At 36.1% G+C, this 20,935-nt stretch overlaps 1 protein-coding gene and 1 non-coding gene across 2 annotated transcripts; one reads left to right on the top strand and one right to left on the bottom strand.

Moving 5' to 3' along the window:
• Positions 1 to 233: 233 nt before the first annotated feature.
• TRNAE-UUC (transfer RNA glutamic acid (anticodon UUC)) lies at positions 234 to 305 on the top strand. The gene has a single exon. It is a non-coding gene; the product is annotated as a tRNA-Glu (tRNA).
• Positions 306 to 11,969: 11,664 nt separating this feature from the next.
• MSTN (myostatin) lies at positions 11,970 to 16,959 on the bottom strand. The gene is made up of 3 exons (XM_068968342.1): positions 16,587 to 16,959; positions 14,382 to 14,755; positions 11,970 to 12,350 (listed from the first exon to the last, which is right to left on the bottom strand). Exons 1-3 carry the CDS (start codon positions 16,957 to 16,959, stop codon positions 11,970 to 11,972), a joined length of 1,128 nt encoding a protein of 375 aa, XP_068824443.1.
• Between the last annotated feature and the right edge of the window lie 3,976 nt (positions 16,960 to 20,935).

Raw genomic sequence — 20,935 nt, 5'->3', positions numbered from 1 at the left:
CAAGAACACTGGAGTGGGTTGCCATTTCCTTCTCCAATGCATGAAAGTGAAAAGTGAAAGTGAAGTCGCTCAGTCGTGCCCGACTCTTAGCGACCCCATGGACTGCAGCCCACCAGGCTCCTCTGTCCATGGGATTTTCCAGGCAAGAGTACTGGAGTGGGGTGCCATTGCCTTCTCCGAAACATATACTGTAGAAGTCTCTAAATATGACCAACAGTTGGAAACCAGGGAATTCCCTGACAGTCCAGTGGTTAAGACTTGGCACTTTCATTGCCATGGCCCAAGTTCAATCCCTGGTCAGGGAACTAACATCCTGTTAGTTGCGTAGAATGACCAAAAAGAAAATAAATGGAAATCAAAACAAGATGAAATATGTAGCATCATGCAAATATTTTAAATTCTATATTTAAAAAAACATGGAACCACAAGTCAAAAGACAAATGATAATCTGGGAATAAATAGTTATAGCTCATTTTTTTTTTACTGTACCCCATGGTCTTAACTACTGGACCACCAGGTAATTCCCCGGTTGTGGCTAATTTCTTAAGTATGCGGGTTTTGTTTTAATACTCACAACCTAATAGAAAAAATAAGCAAAGGATAAAAGCAAATAATTAATAGAAAAACAAGTACAATTAATCCTTAAATATAAAAAGATTATTAACCAAACTCAAAATAAGAAAAAAGTGCAATTAAAACCATGATCAAATACCTTTTTTTACCTCTCATGCCAGAAATAAGAATGATGAGGGTGCAGGAAAATAGTAACATCATGCATTATTAGTGGAAATATAAATTGGTTCGATCTCTACAGAGCACAGAATTGGCAACATCTACTAAAATTAAAGATAATCATATGTACCTTGTATGTACACACATGCTATATATACATATTTATTCATTTGGAATCCTTTCAGCTGTAAATAACAGAAACCCCAATTCAAATATGGCTTTAACAGTAGAAAAATCAATTATATAAGTCCAGATGTAAGGCAGCTCTAGGTACAGTAAGATCAGTATCTCAATAATATCAGTGAAGACTTAGATTGTTTTTGCATCTCATTTTCATCCTCATGGTATTTGCTGTGTCCTCAGCTTGTCTTTAAATTTTAATATGCGATTGTTAAGGGCTTTCCAGGTGGTGCTAGTGATAAAGAACCTGTCTGCCAGTTCGGGAGACATGAGAGATGCAGGATCAATTCCTGAGTCAGGAAGATCCACTCCAGTATTCTTGCTGGGAGAATCCCATAAACAGAGGAACCTGAGGGCCTACAGTCCATGGGATTGCAAAGAGCTGGACATGACTGAAACAACTTATCATGCAAACATGCTATTGTTATCTATCATAATCAATGTAACCATATCTTATTGCTGGAGACATAACTTCCAGTTTTAAAAATAGTAAATAGCACTGTGATTTCATGTAAATATTTTAATCTTTGTTTTTCTTGGATAAAATTTTACCAACTGAACCACTGGGGAAGCCCTAGATAAAATTTTAGAATTAAAATTATTCTGTAGAAACTTTAAGAATTTTATTAAATATTGGAAGGCAGCTGGTCAGGGCCTTTCTATGGGCAATGTTTAGAGTGTTCATTGCTGATCATCTTACTAATAACACTAGATTTTAATATAAAAATTTAGTGGATTTGTAGGTGAAAGTATAGTATGTAATTTTTTTTTAATTTTTATTTTTACTTTATTTTACTTTACAATACTGTATTGGTTTTGCCATACATAGACATGAATCCACCACGGGTGTACATGCGTTCCCAATCCTGAACCCCAGAGCGGACTTTTGGACTCAGAGGGAGAGGGAGAGGGTGGGATGATTTGGGAGAATGGCATTGAAACAAGTATGTAATTTTTTTTTGTTTGTTTTGTTTTTTTGGTTTTTTTTTTTCCCCTACATTTATTTTTTATTTTTATTTTTTTAAATTAAATTTTAAAATCTTTAATTCTTACATGTGTTCCCAAACATGAAACTCCCTCCCACCTCCCTCCCCATAACATCTCTGTGGGTGATCCCCATGCACCAGCCCCAAGCATGCTGTATCCTGTGTCAGACATAGACTGGCGATTCAATTCTTACATGATAGTATACATTATAGAATGCCATTCTCCCAAATCATCCCGCCCTCTCCCTCTCTCTCTGAGTCCAAAAGTCCGTTATACACAGCTGTGTCCCTTTTCCTGTCTTGCATACAGGGTCGTCATTGCCATCTTTCTAAATTCCATATATATGTTAGTATACTGTATTGGTGTTTTTCTTTCTGGCTTACTTCACTCTGTATAATCGGCTCCAGTTTCATCCGTCTCATCAGAACTGATTCAAATGAATTCTTTTTAATGGCTGAGTAATACTCCATTGTGTACATGTACCAAAGTTTTCTTATCCATTCATCTGCTGATGGACATCTAGGTTGTGAAACAAGTATATAATTTTAATTTACATTTTTATTATTAGAATGAACAGTATAATTTATTAAAAGGTTAAATTGTTTATAGAAGGTACTTTTCAGATCAGAATCAATAAAAAAGGTATTTAGAAAAATTTTAAGTTCAAAGGTCTAGGGTTCAGGTATGAAATATAAAGTGTTAGTAAATGGATTCAGATAGCTAGAACTATTCCTATATCCTCTCACATGAAGATCTCATGAGCTTATGATGGAAATGAATTTGATGGAAAGGGAGAAGTTTTAGACAGTGATCTTTTTTGATGCCCTACTTCATAGGCTGAGCTAGACGTAGAGAAGAGAAACACGTTACAGTCATCCTCTAAATTTGGATACTTGAGAGTAGGGGTATATTGTTCATCATTTTCTGATTGAGGTCTGTGGAGGTGAGAAGCATTATTAGAGCAGGTCCCATTGATATCACAGTGCCTCTATAGAGCAGAAATGGTGATATAGCATAGGAAACTTGAGATAAAAGCTGATGTCAGTTTCACAATTAGAAAATCTATTTTTTCACGTCTGAACTAATAGTTTCACATCTGAACTAATAACTTTACTTCTACATTTGGGAGGTTTTGGCTGTTTTACCTTTTTAACTGAAGTATAGTTGAATTACAATATTGTGTTAGTTTTAGGTGTATGGCATAGTGATTCAATTTGTGTGTGTGTGTGTGTGTGTGTGTGCATGCTCTTATATATATATATATGGAGAAGGCAATGGCAACCCACTCCAGTGCTCTTGCCTGGAAAATCCCATGGACAGAGAAGCCTGGTAGGCTGTAGTCCATGGAGTCGCTAAGAGTCAGACATGACTGAGCAAATTCACTTTAACTTTTTACTTTCATACATTGGAGAAGGAAATGGCAACCCACTCCAGCATTCTTGCCTGGAGAATCCCAGGGACAGAGGAGCCTAGTGGGCTGCCGTCTATGGGGTCACACAGAGTCGGACACTACTGAAGTGACTTAGCAGCGCATATATATATGTATATATATATATAGCCAGAACCTATTCCTATATCCTATCCTGTAAAGATCTCATGAGGTTATGATGCAAATGAATTTGATGGAAAGAGAAATTTTAGACAGTGATCTTTTTTGATGCCCTACTTCATAGGCTGAATTCTTTTATATATATTCCTTTTTTGGAGAAGGAAATGCAGCCCGTTTCAGTATTCTTTTCTGGATAAGAATGGACAGAGGAGCCTACCAGGCTACAGTCCATGGGGTCGCAAAGAGTTGACATGACTGAGTGACTGCACACATATTCCTTTTCAAATTCTTTTCCTTTATAGATCATTGCAAGATATTGAGTATAGTTCCTTATGCCATTTAGTATGTCTCTTTTTACATTTATTTATTTATTTGCATAACAAGGAGAGTAGGCCCTTTTTTTTAAGTAGGACCCTTTGTAATTTTTAAATTTTTTTAATTTAAGTATAGTTGATTTACAGTGTTGTATTAGTTCTGTATTTGTATTTCTCTCATCATGTTTGCACCTGTCTTAGTCACTTGGTCACAAACATCTCTAAACCTCAACTTCCTCATTTTAAAAGTGGAGATACTAATATCTATATAATGTACTTCTCCCTTGTAAATAAATGTTCATGCCTCCTGTCCAAGACTCCATGAGTAGTTTATTTCTTGCCAATCTGAACAGGATATATGAGGCCCAAGAATACTAACCAGGTAATGTACCTGGTTACCAGATATAGTGTGTCAACACAATGCATGTTGTATCAACAGGTATAAAGCCATATTCCAGCCTTTGGCACAAATTCTGCCTGAAATAACACTGCTCTCTTTGGCCAGTACAAGGATTGCTTGTTCAAACATCTAGTAAAAGCAAGGTGGGGCTCACTAGTCACAGTCTACCCTCCCCTATCAGCAAAGGAGAGAGCTCTGCTGGCACTGCCGTGTAGGGTCTTCCCCCAGGAAAGTCCCAGTTGGTGCAAGTTATTTCAGTCACAGAGATGCATCCTGACCTGTGGGTAGATGGGAGCCCAGCTAGCTTCCCATCAGTCCTATGCAACTTCCTTGGAATTGTGTATGACTCTGGAACTATAAGGAACTGTAATTCACTAATTCATAAGTTATAGGTCCTGATAGATTCTAGACTTTGGGACAATTTTACTTGCTGCCAGGGAACGTCTACAAGTAGCAACCAATGCTCTCATTTGGTCTGTTTTGCTCTATCCCAGAGCACCTGGCCTGGTTCAGGGCCCAAGATGGCCCCAGTAGCTCCTTTCCTCAGGGTGCAGGCAGCTACATAACTCAGGCTGTTTCTCGAGTTGCTGAGAAGTATGCAGCTTTTCAGGAAGATATTCTTGGAGCTCAAGCCAAGCAGTTGCCTCAATGACTGCCCTATTGTTTCCATTTAACAGTTTGGGTTTTCTCCCACAGTCACTTCAGTCTGCTCAGTAAATTGGTGTTTTATGCTTGATTTTCACTTTCAGAATCCTATCTCAGCATTTTGAAGATCTGATGTTATGATGTAGGCGAACGTTCCTGTATTGACATGTCTTGTTTTTGGCTAGTGGAGAGGTAATGCCAAAATTCTGAGTTCCATGGGAACAGAGCCAAGAGACGTTTGGCTTCTTAGAGTTAGTGTCCGTGGGAGCGGATATGGGAAAGTCCTGTGGAGGATCCATGGCCAAAACCGCATAATCAGATTTTGTTCTGAATAGGGTCCTTCATAAGATGTTAGGGGAAGTAAAAGAACATAACATTATAGGAAAAAAAAATTTCTTAGTAGAATGGTCTTGAATGGTTAGGAAAACAAATTAAAGATAAGAATTAGTAGGTTAATCTCTTCATTTTTTTGGTTTGCCTAAAGCTGACCTTTAAGATTAATGGAATCAAATTTATCTGTTGGCCCTTCTTGGAAGAATGCTCCACAGATCTCCTTAAGATCAGAATCTGGAAATATGTTTTAGATAAATTGATTCCAGTGAATAGTGATTTATCTATAGTGATATGCAGAACTAATAAAAGAAAATATTAAAGTCTGTTTTTCAAGAAAGTTGATATATGTGTGTTTAATAAAAATTACCTTTATTATAGAGCCTAAATAATAGCACTGTACTATTTAAAAAACTTTTCTATCTTGAAGTAATGCAAAATTGGAATCAGTGAAAAGACAAAGGCTATATTTTGTTTGTTTGTTTCATTGACAAAACTATGTATTTCTGTATCAGGAACATTTAATGTAATGTTAAACAGTAGCTAAAGTGAACTGTTCAACCATTGTAACAGATTATTGGAGAGTTGTCTATCATTATTACATGTATATGTTATACCTATCAGATAAATTAGACAACTTCATACATAAAGTCTTACATTCAAGAACATTCTGTGTTGTTGACAGGATGTGACATTCATTGAGGTATTTTGACAGATAATCTAGTAAAGTATTCGTAAATAATCTATCTAGTGTTTTAAATGGTAGCAAAGATAATCTTGCTATAAAAGAATGCTCTCTAATGAACATGTATTAATTTTTTAAAGAGTACAAAATTCCATCTGGGCATGAATGAACTAAATTTAGTAGCACTTTGCATTGCTTGACATTGTACTCAGAGATGGCCAGAATTAGTATAGTTTACTTTGATATGTTTTGCAATGTGTAAACTGGAACTGAATGGCCGTGCAAATGAAATTTCAACACTATATGTCATGTGCCAGGCAAGTCATGACTTGCATATCATATTTTAGCCTAAGGCTTAATTTCCTAGTTATATTACTGGGTAGTATTCATGTGTCTTATTTTTTAAAGTGATCATGTGATATTTTAAATGGAATTTTGTTTGCATGATTTTTAAAAATTTATTTATTTTTAATTGAAGGATAATTACTTTACAATATTGGTTTCATTTCTGCCACACATCAACATGAATTAGCCATAGGTGTACATATGTCCCCTCCCTTTTGAACCTCCCTCTCACCTCCCACCCTTTCCCACCTCTCTAGGTTGTTATAGACCCCAGGTTTGAGTTCCCTGAGTCATACAGCAAATTTCCTTAAATAAAATTTCTTATCATGCTACATTTTTAATAAGTACTATTGGAATGAATGACCAAACAAATTTAACATTTGACTTAGATTTCTGTTTCTTATATAATTAATATACAAATATAAATGCTATATTTCCTTGGGTGGTTTGATTAATTTATTTTAACCTCAGTTCCCTCTATGAAATGGGCATGATAATAATACTTTAAGCATTATGAAGATGAAATTACATCATTACTTTGAAAGATATTGTTCATTTGTGTTACTGTGCAGAGTAAAGTAGTGGTTTTAATGACATACTGCCATAGATTTCCCTTTGGAGTCTATTTGTCCAAGAAAATCTCCAGTTGATAAGAGATTTATTTAGATACATGTAAATCATTTTCACCTCATGGATATTTAGTTAGTGCCCAGTATGGACATTCCTCAGCCAGCAAACGAAGACTCAGAGCCTGTTTCCTTTCGTATCTCTCCTGCGTTTCGCCTCTTGGAATCTTTCTTCTCACTCTGACCCACAATCCACTCTCCTCCAGCACTGCAGAACTCTTGTTTCAGTTTAGGAACCAGTTCAATGTATGACTTTGGGCAACCCTCTCTTTAGACCTCACTTCTGTCATATTTAATTAGATGGGCTCCAAGGTCTCTTGCGGCTCTCATACCCTCTGACACTGACCCACTTCTCTCTCTGTATGTTATGTTTCTTGGCTTTGCTAGTCACCTGCTCTTCTTCTACCTTCTCATAATACTTCAAAATACAGCCATACAACATTTGCAGAAACCGATGCTGAATATAGATAAGGATATATTACAAAGTATAAACATTTAAAAATATACCTTCACTTTTTCATTAGGATTTGTTGAAGAATTGTTGTAACTAGAGCAATGAATCATTATGTCAGGTTTCTCTGAGTTCAAATCCAGACCAGCCACTGGGGTGCCTCCTGGTGTCTCACTTCCTCAGAGCTCTCTTCTGTGAAGGGAGGATGGTGATGTCTCCTATATTGACCATGTGAGGAAGATTCTGAGCACAGATCTGCAAAGGTGCTCAGCAAATGTGGTCTTCTCAGTTCAGTTCAGTTCAGTCGCTCAGTCGTGTCCGACCCTTTGCGACCCCATGAATTGCAGCACGCCAGGCCTCCCTGTCCATCACCATCTCCTGGAGTTCACTCAGACTCACGTCCATTGAGTCAGTGATGCCATACAGCCATCTCATCCTCGGTCGTCCCCTTCTCCTCCTGCCCGCAATCCCTCCCAGCATCAGAGTCTTTTCCAATGAGTCAACTCTTCCTATGAGGTGGCCAAAGTACTGGAGTTTCAGCTTTAGCATAATTCCTTCCAAAGAAATCCCAGGGCTAATCTCCTTCAGAATGGACTGGTTGGGTCTCCTTGCAGTCCAAGGGACTCTCAAGAGTCTTCTCCAATACCACACTTCAAAAGCATCAATTCTTTGGCGCTCAGCTTTCTTCACAGTCCAACTCTCACATCCATACATGACCACAGGAAAAACCATAGCCTTGACTAGACGGACCTTTGTCGGCAAAGTAATGTCTCTCATGCCTGCCTAATTCTGATACTCAGACATCAGAACCCTGATGATTTATTGACTTTGTTCTTGACACAAAAAAATAATGTGGGTTCGTAATTTGAAGTGCTTTTTATTCAGCTGTCTAGTTGAATCTGCCACAGACCTGCCAATTGATGATTGGATGATCTTAAAGAAACATAGAATGTTTTTATAATTAGCAAGGGTTTTAGTCAAGTTATAAAACATTCTATGTTTCTTAAAGATTATCCAATTATTAATTGGCAATTAGAAAGGGTTTTAATCATGTCGAGCCTTCCCTGATAGCTCAGTTGGTAAAAAATCTGTCTGCAGTGCAGGAAACCCCAGTTCAATTCCTGGGTTGGGAAGATCCACTGGAGAAGGGATAGGCTACCCACTCCAGTGTTCTTGGGCTTCCCTCTGGCTCAGCTGGTAAAGAATCCTCCCGCAATGCGGGAGACCTGGGTTTGATTCCTGGATTGGAATGATCCCCTGGAGAAGGGAAGGGCTACCCACTCCCGTATTCTGGCCTGGAGAATTCCATGGGCTGTATAGTCCATGGGGTCGCAAAGAGTCAGACACGACTGAGAGACTTTCACTTAGTCATGTTAAGACATCTAGGATGATTTGATATTCATTTTCCTTTTCAAACATTCAAATTAGTTAAGAATTAAAACCAATTAATTAGGAACCAGGCCTTTATAAACATATTTTAATACTTCATAAACAATTTTTTACCTTAACAAGGAAAACTTGATATCCCTCCTAAGGGTTTGTAAATTAATTTTGTGAATAAACTCTAGGAAGACCCTAAACTCCCTGATATTATATGCAAAACTGTGAGTTTTCTTGTTCCTGGTGAGGGTGTCCCTAGTTTTCAACAGACCCAACAGGGTCATAGATATTCTTCAGTGAGTATATGGTAGCTTAAAGTGAAGCAGATCTGTTTCTGTTAGCGGGAGTAGGGTAACTGAGTTATAATTTATCTGCTGTCAGTGTCAAAATATTGCCTTTTTAGTTTAAGAAATTAAAGTTCTATAGAGAAGTGCAAAAATAAATTTAAATACAAAAAGAGCCACAGAGTGTGTAAGGGTTTTCTGTTTGTTTTTTATTTGTATTTGCTTTTAAACTAATATAAATTTGTGAGAAGCATGGGAAGTATTACAAAACATTCAGAATACTAAAACAGATACACTACAGTGAACTTTACATGATGTTTTCTGAAAATTTCAGGGATTCGTGTCACATGTCACAAGTGAATATTCTTGGGGTGCTGAAAATGAAAGTGATGTGCCCATAGACAGACTACCAAAGCACATTTGCCATTCCTATGACTTTGGCAAAATAGGGGTGGGGGGAAATGCCTAGGTCTTGTCACAAAAGAAATTGGTCCTGATGCTTTCTTTCCTGGTCTTACGGGTTTTGAAAAGGACGACTAAGTGAAGAGATTGGTGATGTGATCCTGGGGGTCCATGAGTAAGGCTGAGTATAAAGATTGAGGAGTCCTGTGGCTGGGCCCTTGGAAACTGAGAGGGATACTTCCTCCCATTTCTCACTGTAGGGCTCAAGTGCCCCAGTTATTTGTACTCCAGAGCCTAAGGAGAGTGAATGCACCTGCTGACCCAGACTTTTAGGTCATGTATATTCATGGCCTGGGAAAAAGCAGGTTCTGATATGTACAACCAAAAAGTGGCCTTAGCCCGTCACCACAGTTGGCTCCTTGCTGCCCCCCCACCCCTTCAAGAGCAACTCACATATAGCTCCAGCCTTGTCAGTGTTAAATATTATCACAATTAGAAGAAGTAGTACATTTTGTTTGCATGAGTGTAAATTGCTGTAATATAGTTTAAAATTGTATTTATCATATTTATAAATTATTTATTTAAGAACCAGAACACCAGAGAGAATTAGTCACAGCTAATTAAACATAGTCACTTCTTTAGAGCTAAGTTATTAAACTGGCCAGGAGTGGAGAAGAGAGCTCATTTCAAAAACATGTATAAATAGTGTTGCACCTAAGGATTCTAGGCACTTCATAATTATTTCTCAGTTCAATTTGAAAATGTATTCCCCCAAACTCAGATAAACGTGTCAGTCTCATTAAGTGTTAGGAAAAAGGTGCAGTTTCCCTGTGTCCCTTTGGCTTCAGTAGAACTTGTAACTCTAGGACCATATACCCTTGCCAACTGCAATGCATTTGGAAATTGAACCTAAGAAAACATATAAATAGTTTTCAGGTCAAGATAAAGAGAAATGAAACAGATGTAACTAGTCCTTGCTTTTGTGTTTTTAAAGCAACTTGACCAGAACCAATGTAACAGGAATTTCACCCATGAGAAACTAGAGTAGCAGACCTAACATTTCTAAACCAAACTTTTGTGTTCAGTCCTTAAACTTTTATAATAAAGTGGAAGCCAGAAATCTAGAGTTAATCATTATAACCTAAAACTGTTGTCTTTCAAAAAAGGTGAAAACACTTTAATGTAACTTACATTGTTTCTACACATTAGATGTAAGAAATAATTTCACTTAATCATAAGTACAATTTATTTGATTAACAAAATCCTAATTTACAAAAAGTAGTAAATATATGCAGAAATATATTCATTATCAAATTATAAAATAAAATTAACAATTTGTAAGATACCATCAGTTTATCATTCTGATTTCAGATAATAGAGTTAAATCATTTTGGTTTGCTTAATATTTATAAGTATTAAAATAATGGAACGTTGAGATTTGAATACAATGACAGTAAACCATTGAAATTTCACATTCACATTATACAGCCATCACGAATCCATAAGTGAATGCTAACAATGTAAAAAAATATAAAATGATTGTAATATAACCATCTAACCATTCGCATATGGAGTTTTAAGACCACTATTTAATCAACTAATTTGCTCCAAAATATAAGCATTTGCTTTTATGTCCTACATGACATGTCTTTGTGCCTTAATACTTAATTTGAAATGTCCTTACTGTAAAAATATACCAAAGTAAATAAAAAAGGAGACATTTATTTACAAAACAATATTGTATACATATTATATAAATGCAACTGTTTTCAAAATCTTTTTATACAATATTGATAGAATCAGTCATTTCCATTATTTCATCCTAAAAGCTGCAGTATTGCAAAGGCAGGCTATAATTTTGAAATTTTGACAAAAATGAACACTTTTTGACTGCCTTTTAAACGCAGCTTCTCCAAGTATGCTACAGAATTGAATGTAGACCTCTAGAAAAATGATTTTTCTTTCTTTATGGAAAATCCATTGCCCATAGTGAGGAGTGTGAAAATGCACCTGAAGAAAGGAGAAACTTATTACTTTACTGAATGTTTTTTGCTTGATAAACCTGATAACATCAGCCATTCAGCCTATTGTATTAGCACCATTGGCATAAACTATTAATGTACTGTATCAATCAGAATAGGAATGGTAACTTGCATATGGTGTACCATCCCTATTTTGTGGAATCTCATCTTACCAAGTATGCTATCATACAATATAAATTCAAGTGTTTAAGGATGTTTCAAATAATGGTATATAACAATACTTCATTTTACCAATACTACATATAGATTTTTCTGTAAATATTAAGTGAAACTGTAAAGAAATAGATTTTAAAGCATCCTCCTTTAATTCACCAGAAGACAAGGAGAATTGCTTTCATTCACCTGCATATGTTGTAATATATTTGAACATAAATGGAATTTGATCTCCTAGTTGAAAAACTCTGGAAATCATAAAACTTTTTATTATATGATTTGTTTTGATGGTTAAATGCCAACCATTGCATATATTCTCTCTTTTAGTTCATATACTGTAGCTTGTGCTTAAGTGACTGTAGCATACTCTAGGCTTATAGCCTGTGGTACATAATTTCACAGTTTCAAAATTGTTGAGGGGAAGACCTTCTGTGTTTTAGGAAGCTATGAACCCAATATAAATCTCATGAGCACCCACAGCGATCTACTACCATGCCTGGAATCTTCCCATATATTATTTGTTCTTTGCCATTAAAATATAGCATATTAATTGGAGACATCTTTGTAGGAGTACAGCAAGGACCGGCTGAACCTTTGGGGTTTGCTTGGTGCACAAGATGGGTATGAGGATACTTTTGCAAAAATAAAAATTCACATTCTCCAGAGCAGTAATTGGCCTTATATCTTTTGGGTGCAATAATCCAATCCCATCCAAAAGCTTCAAAATCCACAGTTAGAGGATAACGACAGCATCGAGATTCTGTGGAGTGCTCATCACAATCAAGCCCAAAATCTCTCCTAGATCTTTTTGGTGTGTCTGTTACCTTGACTTCTAAAAAAGGATTCTGTATGGAAAGGAAAGAAGAGTTAGTAACAGATCCCCAAACACTCTCCTACCGCAAGGAGTCATTATTGAAGAAAGAAACTAATCATTTTGCTTATGTCATATCTCTTTTTAAAATGCACAGCATTAAGGAATTTTCATTTACGCTAGGCTTGATTCTTCCGTTATGGCTCAGAAGTCTACAGGAGCCATAGGAATTCCCCTGTGGTCAGAGCTTTGTCTTGTTTATTCTTGTTTTCCTCAGTTTGAGTATCTGAATGCCTGACACATAATAGATGCTCTGAGTATACTGATGGATGACAGTAAAGGGAGGGGGGAAGAGAAGAGAAAGGAGCAGGGAGGAAAGAAGAGGCACAAGCCTAGCTTATGTCTTCCTGCTTATTGATTAAATATGGTGGCTAAATATGTCTGATGACTCCTGGAGGGATAGGTATACTCATTCATTCTCCATTCACTTGGTCTTGTTCAGGGAAATTTGGATATTAACACCGAAACAAAATAGTTGCCACCCAGTACTGCACAGATGTAATGGGAAAAAGGAAGGTAGAGTGATGAAGGTAGTGGTAAGTATATAGGGTTGGAAAGACCAACTCCAAGAGAGAGAGGCGCAGATTCAGAAGAAGATACAATGATATTCCCTTTTTTTCTTTCACTAAAATATGTTTCCATTCAGATATTTAAATAACAATTTGCTAATCCTCCTCCTGCACCAATCTTTTCATGAATTTGAGACATTTTTCCTTTTATATGGAAAATTCTGAGGAATACATCTTATTAGTCATCTGTTTAATAATAATTAAAACCTCTGCCATGTCACCAACTTTGATCATTAAAATGCTACCTAGAATAAGAACACATTCTTTTTTATCCTATATTAAAATCAAAATAGACCTGGTAATTATTGGTATTAAAGATTATACAAAATAACATCATTTGGAGAGTTAATAACATTTTATGTAGTATATTTAAAGAAAAATTGATCACTTGGAAAATTTTACAATCTCTTAAAGAATATGTTTTCATTTAGATATGATTTGCTTTACATTTAGATATCATTTAGATATGATATTCTTTACAAATAAGGCCATTTAAAAACTATAAAGCTTGCAAGTATAATCTTTTGTTGTAAATTATATCAATAAATGGAAATAAAAAGTATGGTCACATTAAAAAAGTTTTTGAAAACAGAAGTAAATACAAGCATAGATAAGCCAGAAGAGTGAGTAGCTCTAAACTTATACTAGATTTTAAAATGTTTTTTATTAATTTTTATAATATATAAGGCATTATTTTCTGTTTGACTTTATATTAAATTAGTTGACATTACCTAAGTTAACTCCTGTTAAAGAACAGTAAGACAGTTCAGAAAATAGCTGGGTAGTACAAGTTAACTAGCCTGAAATTTTTTATTTTATTAGGAGTAATTCACAAAGTAATCCACATATATACATCAGTGCATCAATAGTCTATAAAACAAGGAACATATTTATCATGAGAGATCTTAAATATAGTATATTTAATAGTATATAAACCTAAACATATATCTAGTTAATTTCTATAAGTAAAAGCACTTTATTTTAATTATAACTTTTAGAGTTTACTTTTCTGCTTTACTAAGCAAAAGAATTTTAACAAATTTGTCACTCTTCTGGGGGAAAAAATGTGTTGTTGAGTGTGTACTAGAATCCACTGTGAAGACTTCATGTTTTTATTTATATAATCATGTAGCACATCAATGGAAAGCATTTTATATTTCAATTTCAATTCAAAAGAATTCCTTAAAAACTTAAGGACCATGGTATAACTTTTTTTCTTTTAAATCCTCATGCAAAGTAAAAGTATCAAGAGAGTTTTCATAGGGTGTGAAATGGGACACCTACTTTTATTGGGTACAGGGCTACCATCGGGGTAAGGTACCTTTGTCTGGCTTATAAGCACAGGAAACTGGTAGTTATTTTTCACTACTATTCATTCACATTATGAATAAATACATAACAAGGTTTTTAGCATGTTATTTTCAGTAATCACTTACCAGTCCTTCTTCTCCTGGTTCTGGGAAGGTTACAGCAAGATCATGACCATTCTCATCTAAAGCTTTGATTTCAATGCCTAAGTTGGATTCAGGTTGTTTGAGCCAGTTTTGCAACACTGTCTTCACATCAATGCTCTGCCAAATACCAGTGCCTGGGTTCATGTCAAGTTTCAGAGATCGGATTCCAGTATACCTTGTACCGTCTTTCATGGGTTTGATGAGTCTCAGGATTTGCACAAACACTGTTGTAGGAGTCTTGACAGGTCTCAGATATATCCACAGTTGGGCCTTTACTACTTTATTGTGTTGTATCTTAGAGCTAAATTTAAAGAAGCAACATTTGGGTTTTTCTTGCACTTCCGCTAGAAGATCAGCTATAAATGAATAAGAAAAAAAGTTACTAAGATCATTTTTATGAAAAATGAACGAATGCCTCCATGTCAATCTATGAACATTTTTTTAATTGGAATAATGTGTGCATATTTAGTCTTTTAAAATGGAAAAATATGTAGCATTTCATTCATAACAGCAAAATATCAAGTATAACAATTATTACAGCTTGTCAAAATCTTTTAGGTATATGTTTTTTCAGCTGTTTATGAGCAGCCTACTTCCTTTCCAGAGAACTGTGGACTAAGAAAAATTCTATTAAGGAATGAAAAGTGGATGAAATTTTAAAATGATGATGATTAGAGAGAACAAGAGACACTGTGGAAGAACATCCACTTAGAATTCTTTGGGAATCTGAGTAGTTACACTTACTGAGCAGCTGTACCAATCAGTCTGGAGGAAGGAACCCTTCCCCCAGGCCTGAATTACCTGGGGACAAGACACAGTGAGCAACTAACTGAGCCTCGGGAATTAGTAGAAAATATAGTGCATCTGTTATGTTAGGGCGCTGGGACAGCCTTTTAAAGGAAAAAAAATTTAAAAACTAGCAGGTAATTGGCACCAAAATTTAGATGTTGTATTCAAGCTGTTTCAAAACCTAGAAAACATTATCTTTAGGGTCAGACTGTCATTGTAAGCAAAAGCACTTAGCAATTTCTTGCCTTTTTGTTTTCTCAAGATTGTTTATAAATAAGGCAAATCTATTCCAGGATTATCTGATAGCACAGTCTTTAAGGAAATTTATTTGTTGCCTTATAACCTAGTTACTTAATAAGAAAACCAGTATTTTGAAACTGTTCTGAGTCCAGTCTAAAGTGGGTAGCATAAAGCCAGATCGCAGACACATGGCACAAAAATCTTCCTGGTCATGCTTTCTCTGTTGAGGTGCCTGTCTCCCTTTCCTTGAGTATATGTTTGAACTGACTGCAACAGAAATATGAGAAACATATTATCTTTCAGAAACAACATAGATACTACATACAGGTAATAGTTCTCCCTCCTATGAGGAATAAAATAATATTTTAGAAGGTTATTAAGCATGTGCCTCCTAGATATGTGCAGACCAGGTACTCTCAACAATAGTACCATGGTCAGGGTATAAGTGGGACTTTGTAAGCCATAACCTACTCAATTAAAATGTTTATTTCTTAGCATTTTCTGCTCATTGGCTCATGATTTATCATTATGCTGTGTTTACTTCCTTATTGCTCTTACTAATACATTAAGTTTATTAAGAACTTTTTTTTATCCTTTCCACTGTAATAGCTTTCAAAATTAGATACTCTATGAAGAACATAAAAACCCTATGGGAAATAGTTTTAAATAACAGAAGTCATTCTAAGTGTTCAGCAAATGCCCAAATAGGCTTCAATATCTAGAGATTTCTTCCCTTCTCTTTTATTAGTGAAAAAAACCCTGTTATTATAAATGCATATTTCAGGCAACCAAATGCAATTAGGAAATTTCATGTAAATTTTTCACATGGCTGCTACTATCTCCCAATCCTTCACCTTGGTAGCATTAAGCTGTGAAAACATAAACATGTTATAGTTGTCATACTAAACTATATAACATGAATGCTATGTAAGCATTTCATTTCTGATTTTTAGCTTTTTAGCTCTCTAAGGAAACAGATAATGTAGCAGCTTTCAGTCTCAGTATATTTCTCATGAAGTCTTGCAAAAAAGCTCTTTGCCCTCCTCCTTACGTACAAGCCAGCAGCTTGTTAAAAGAGCCTGAAAATAGATCGGTTTCTCATGAACACTAGAACAGCAGTCAGCAGAGTCGTTGCTCTGCACTAGCAGAACTACTCACACTCCGTGGGCATGGTAATGACCGTTTCCGTCGTAACGTGGTAGTCATCGTCTTCCAAGGAGCCGTCGCTGCTGTCATCTCTCTGGACGTCGTACTGATCAATCAGTTCCCGGAGTGGAGGAGCCTTGGGCAAAAGTTGTCTTATAGCATCTTTGCTGATGTTAGGAGCTGTTTCCAGGCGAAGTTTACTGAGGATTTGGATTTTTATGGCTTCTAGTCTTGAGGATTTATTGTTTTGTCTCCACAAACATGCATTACACAGCCCCTTTTTTTCCACATTTTCCTTCTGCTCGCTGTTCTCATTCAGATCCACTGGGCCAGCAACAAGCAGCATAAATAGGTAAATATAAACAAAGATTTGCAGTTTTTGCATGGTTTTAAAATCAATACAATCTTTTTCCTTGTTCTTACTTCTTCCTTTTACTTTTCTTTTGCTTTTGAGTAACGCCAAGCCAAACGTTAATGCCTGCACAGTCTGAGAGACAACTTGCCACACCAGTGAATCTTTTATACTGTATTCCAAGTGGCTTTTTATATTCCAACTTTGATGAGACAAGTGTCGTCGGGATCTGTGATTGGCTCTTGCTCCACAATGAATCTCACTGTCAGAGGTTAAAACCCTGTCTGTCACAAGTCACCAAACAGTATTTTGTTACAGTCAAGGGTGAGCTGATTCATTTGACTACTTCTTAAAAGGAATAAATCTATGAATAATAAAGGCTGTATGTGACATTCGAAAAATTAAAAACTTTAGTAACAATAACATATATACTTAGATCTCATTCATCTTTATATGTGAAACTTTAAAATTATAATTTAAGTGAATAAATCTTAATTTACACTTCATACTTAAAAAGTTGGTATGTTTTTCCCTCAGAAAATAAAATGATTTTATACTATTTAAGTAAGCATTTGAAATAAAAAGAATTTTATTCGTTATATTAAATTATTTTTAGTCTTGTATAATTAGAAAATACAGATTTATTCAGGAAGACTTAGATGAAAAGATTGTGATACTAGTAAAAGATTTTCTGCTAAAATTTGAGAAACTTGTTTCCCTGAATAAATTCTTAGCACATAATGAAAATCCTACTTTAATATTAAATTGCTCATGGAATTACTTTTAAATAATATCTTTTATTCATATGAAAATTGTATTTCAGTTTCGACTGACTACTATTAAGTTACTTCCTATCAAAGTTGGAGATTAATATGGCTTAGAGGATGTGTTTTTTCATTGTTTATTACAAAGAGGATATTGTCAGCAATTTGATCTTAGAATGACTTAGAATGACTTAGAAGATAGTGAATTTTATGATGGGTAACAAACTTTTCCTCAGCTTTCCAGCGGTAAAAGAAAAAACATAGTTACCTACTCTCTGTAAATTATATCCAAACATTGTGAACACAGAAAAGGAAAGGAACACCGTCATAAAGGTGTTCTTTATGTTCCATTTTTCTGCTTCTCACTACTGTGCTGGTACATTTTTCTCCTTCCTAGTACTGTGCCACTTCCTAGTACTTCCTTTGAAGTTTCTCATTTGACCGGAGGGCAGACTCCTGGCAGGGATTTGGGGTAAGGTCTGCGAGCAGACAATGGGGCTTTTTGTTCTCTAAATTTAAGTGGCCTCTGTAGGGATCAAACTCTCAACCTTAGCTTTGGGAGCCACAAGGTCTAATCAAGTGAACTATTCAAAAGCTAAACAAAATATAGCCAGAAAGAAATAGAAGCTGTTTCCAGGCCACAGGAGATTTATTTTTCCTACTACTTTTGCGGAAGCTAAAGACTCCTAAGAGAGTTAATCCATTACTTTTTTCCCCAAGAGAGTGCAGTGGTTCATATCAAATATTTATTTTTTAGGTCACTACTTTCGCACATTGTACACTAATTTACTGCCTCAGTGCACTAAAATGCAACTCAGTAGCCTGAAAAGTTAATGCATTTTCATCAAATTCTTAAGAGGTATCTACATCTCTTGAGAAAAAATGGCCTTACATAATGCATTAGATTTGCCCATCATTAAAGATTAAGGAAAACCACACACAAACCAGATGCCCTGAAGGATTTCAGATAGTCTTTGTTGTGGAGCAGTATTAGATCCGGCTTATAAAGTTTTATTTGTTTGGTAAATTTATTTTTCAACATATAAATCTTTGTAATGTTATAATCATAACATATGCCCCTATACACTTCTGAGCAAATCAAATCTGTTTTCCCTTTTAACTTGATTAGAATTGTGTAGCAACTGGGATCTCAGGTCCTGGAGTTGGATAGACCTGAGTTCAGATCTCAATTTGCCACTGTGTAATAATGAATGAGATACTTCTCTAACCTTCAGTTTCCTCATAGAGTGTTGGGGGCATGTAATTCAATAATACATGTAAATTGTCGAGTACAGTGCCTGTCATATGGTAAGTGATTGATAACTGGTACTTGAGTACTTAGCCTTTGTTTCATGCAGAGGGGTTTGAGATTATGGTTAAACTTATCCTCCACATGAACTAGAACTGTTTCAGTTTGTAGTTGCCAGTTACCTACTGACATAGGCTAGATCTCTAGTAAAATGTTGTAAGGTAGCCCTGTGAGCGCTTTCTCCTTACTGCCTGGGATAAAGGAAACAAAGATTATCATTTCCATATGGTCAGTGCTCATTATTTATGGATCCCACGTTTGCACATTTATGTCTTGCTGAGATTTATCTTAACTTCATAATCAATACTTACAGTGCTTTTATAAGCATTTGTGCACATGCACAGAACAATGAAAAATTTGAGGCCTCCAACACACAGGATCCCAGTTGAGGTCAACCAAGTCAACTCTCTTTCTTGTTTCAGCCCTCATACTTAGTAGGGGCCCTTTTTGCAATCGATATACCACCATGCTTTTTATATTTTTGTGTGCATTTGGTGGAGGTAGGGGGTGATTCTGTTGCTTACAGTGCCCCCCAAGCATAGTGTTGAAGGTCTGTGTTCCTAGGCACAGGATGACTGTGGTGTCGGGGGGCTGGAGGAAGAGTGCGGTATGATGGGGGAAAGCTACTGTTCATTAGATGCAGAGTTTTCAATTCAGGAAGATCAAAAAGTTCTGGAGATGGATGTTGATCACAGTTGTACAGCAAGGTAAGTGTACTTAATGCCACTGAACTGTACAGTTAAAATCGGTTAAATAGTCAGTTTTACGTTATGTATATTTTGCCCACAATTTTTAAACAAGAAGGCTGTGGTAGGACTGAAGGAAAATTTCTTCCTCATAGAAAAACAATGTGTGTTATGTAAGCTTCATTCAGGCTTCAGTTATAGGGCTTTTGGCTGTGAATCCAACGTTGAAGAATTAGCAGTATGTATTAAACAAGATATTTTAAAACAGAAATGCACACAAAACAAGGTTATTTATTGACTGTTTAACAAAAATGTGACCAGAGGCTGATGGGAATCTAACCTTGTAGTTCCCCTAGGGGCAGTGGTTCAGTAATCACTTATTCATGTTGGCAGTGATTGGGTAGAACATAATCACTGTGAATAATGAGAGTTAGCTCTATCCAATCAGGATCTCTGGAGGTCAGTATTGAATGAATTAAGAGGTACTCAAGAAGTTTCAAGAATGTATTTTCCTCCTCCAGTGCCGTAATTTGCAACCTTTCTTTGGCTTCAGAGCAGCAAGGTTGACAAGCAGTAGGAACCTTCACTGCAGTCTGGGTGCTGGGGGCCTAACTTTGGACAGGACTTTGTTGCTAGGATGACTGCATAGAGAATTCCTTCTAGGTGACTGGGAGGGCGTTGTCAACCACCGTGTTGGCTTTGTCTTAGCTTTCCCATCTTTGAAAGCAGTTTCTTCTCACAGGAGTCCAGTGCTCCTCCTCACAAGACCGGTAGTTTTCTTTCCCCGTGTTCTTCTTTGTACTCAGTGGGCCTTACATTTATGTAACCATAAGTAAGGTAGCAAGCAAACTTCTCTCAACTCTCTTACAAACACCAGCCGGCAGGGGGGGCGGGGGGGGGGGGGAAGGGGTGTGCGTTTCAAAACAACTTTGAGAGTATAAAGCATATTTCCCAAAATACATTAATGGTTTTACTATTTGCATTCTGGAAGCTCCCAAGTATTATTAATGTAAAAGTTTGCCAGAAGTTTGATGATGTGGCCAAAGAAAGGAGGAGACTAAGAATTAGAGTAAGGATGAATCATGAAAAATTCGACTCTGTTGTGGGAAAGGAGAGAAAGATGCATTTTATCTGATCACTCTTGCCATTTTCTTGTGATGATAGCCCTTTGGTATAACACTGTTCTGATTATGCTTAAAGCCAGAAACAAACTGCTCTGTTATGCACTCAGTTCACATAACAGCCCAAGA

Source organism: Capricornis sumatraensis, chromosome 3 (assembly GCF_032405125.1).
Source record: "Capricornis sumatraensis isolate serow.1 chromosome 3, serow.2, whole genome shotgun sequence".
In the NCBI taxonomy this organism is placed as follows: domain Eukaryota; kingdom Metazoa; phylum Chordata; class Mammalia; order Artiodactyla; family Bovidae; genus Capricornis; species Capricornis sumatraensis.
Note: the sequence above shows the minus strand (reverse complement) of the source record. Positions and strands in the feature narration are given on the sequence as shown.

Bases quoted from the DNA above. Each gene is read 5' to 3' on its own strand.
- MSTN (XM_068968342.1), bottom strand. From the start codon at position 16,959: ATGCAAAAACTGCAAATCTTTGTTTATATTTACCTATTTATGCTGCTT. The intron at 14,756-16,586 runs GTGAGTAGTTCT...ATTCATTTATAG, and splicing joins CATTACCATGCCCACGGAGT to CTGATCTTCTAGCGGAAGTG. The intron at 12,351-14,381 runs GTAAGTGATTAC...CTTTCCATACAG, and splicing joins AACCAGGAGAAGAAGGACTG to AATCCTTTTTTAGAAGTCAA.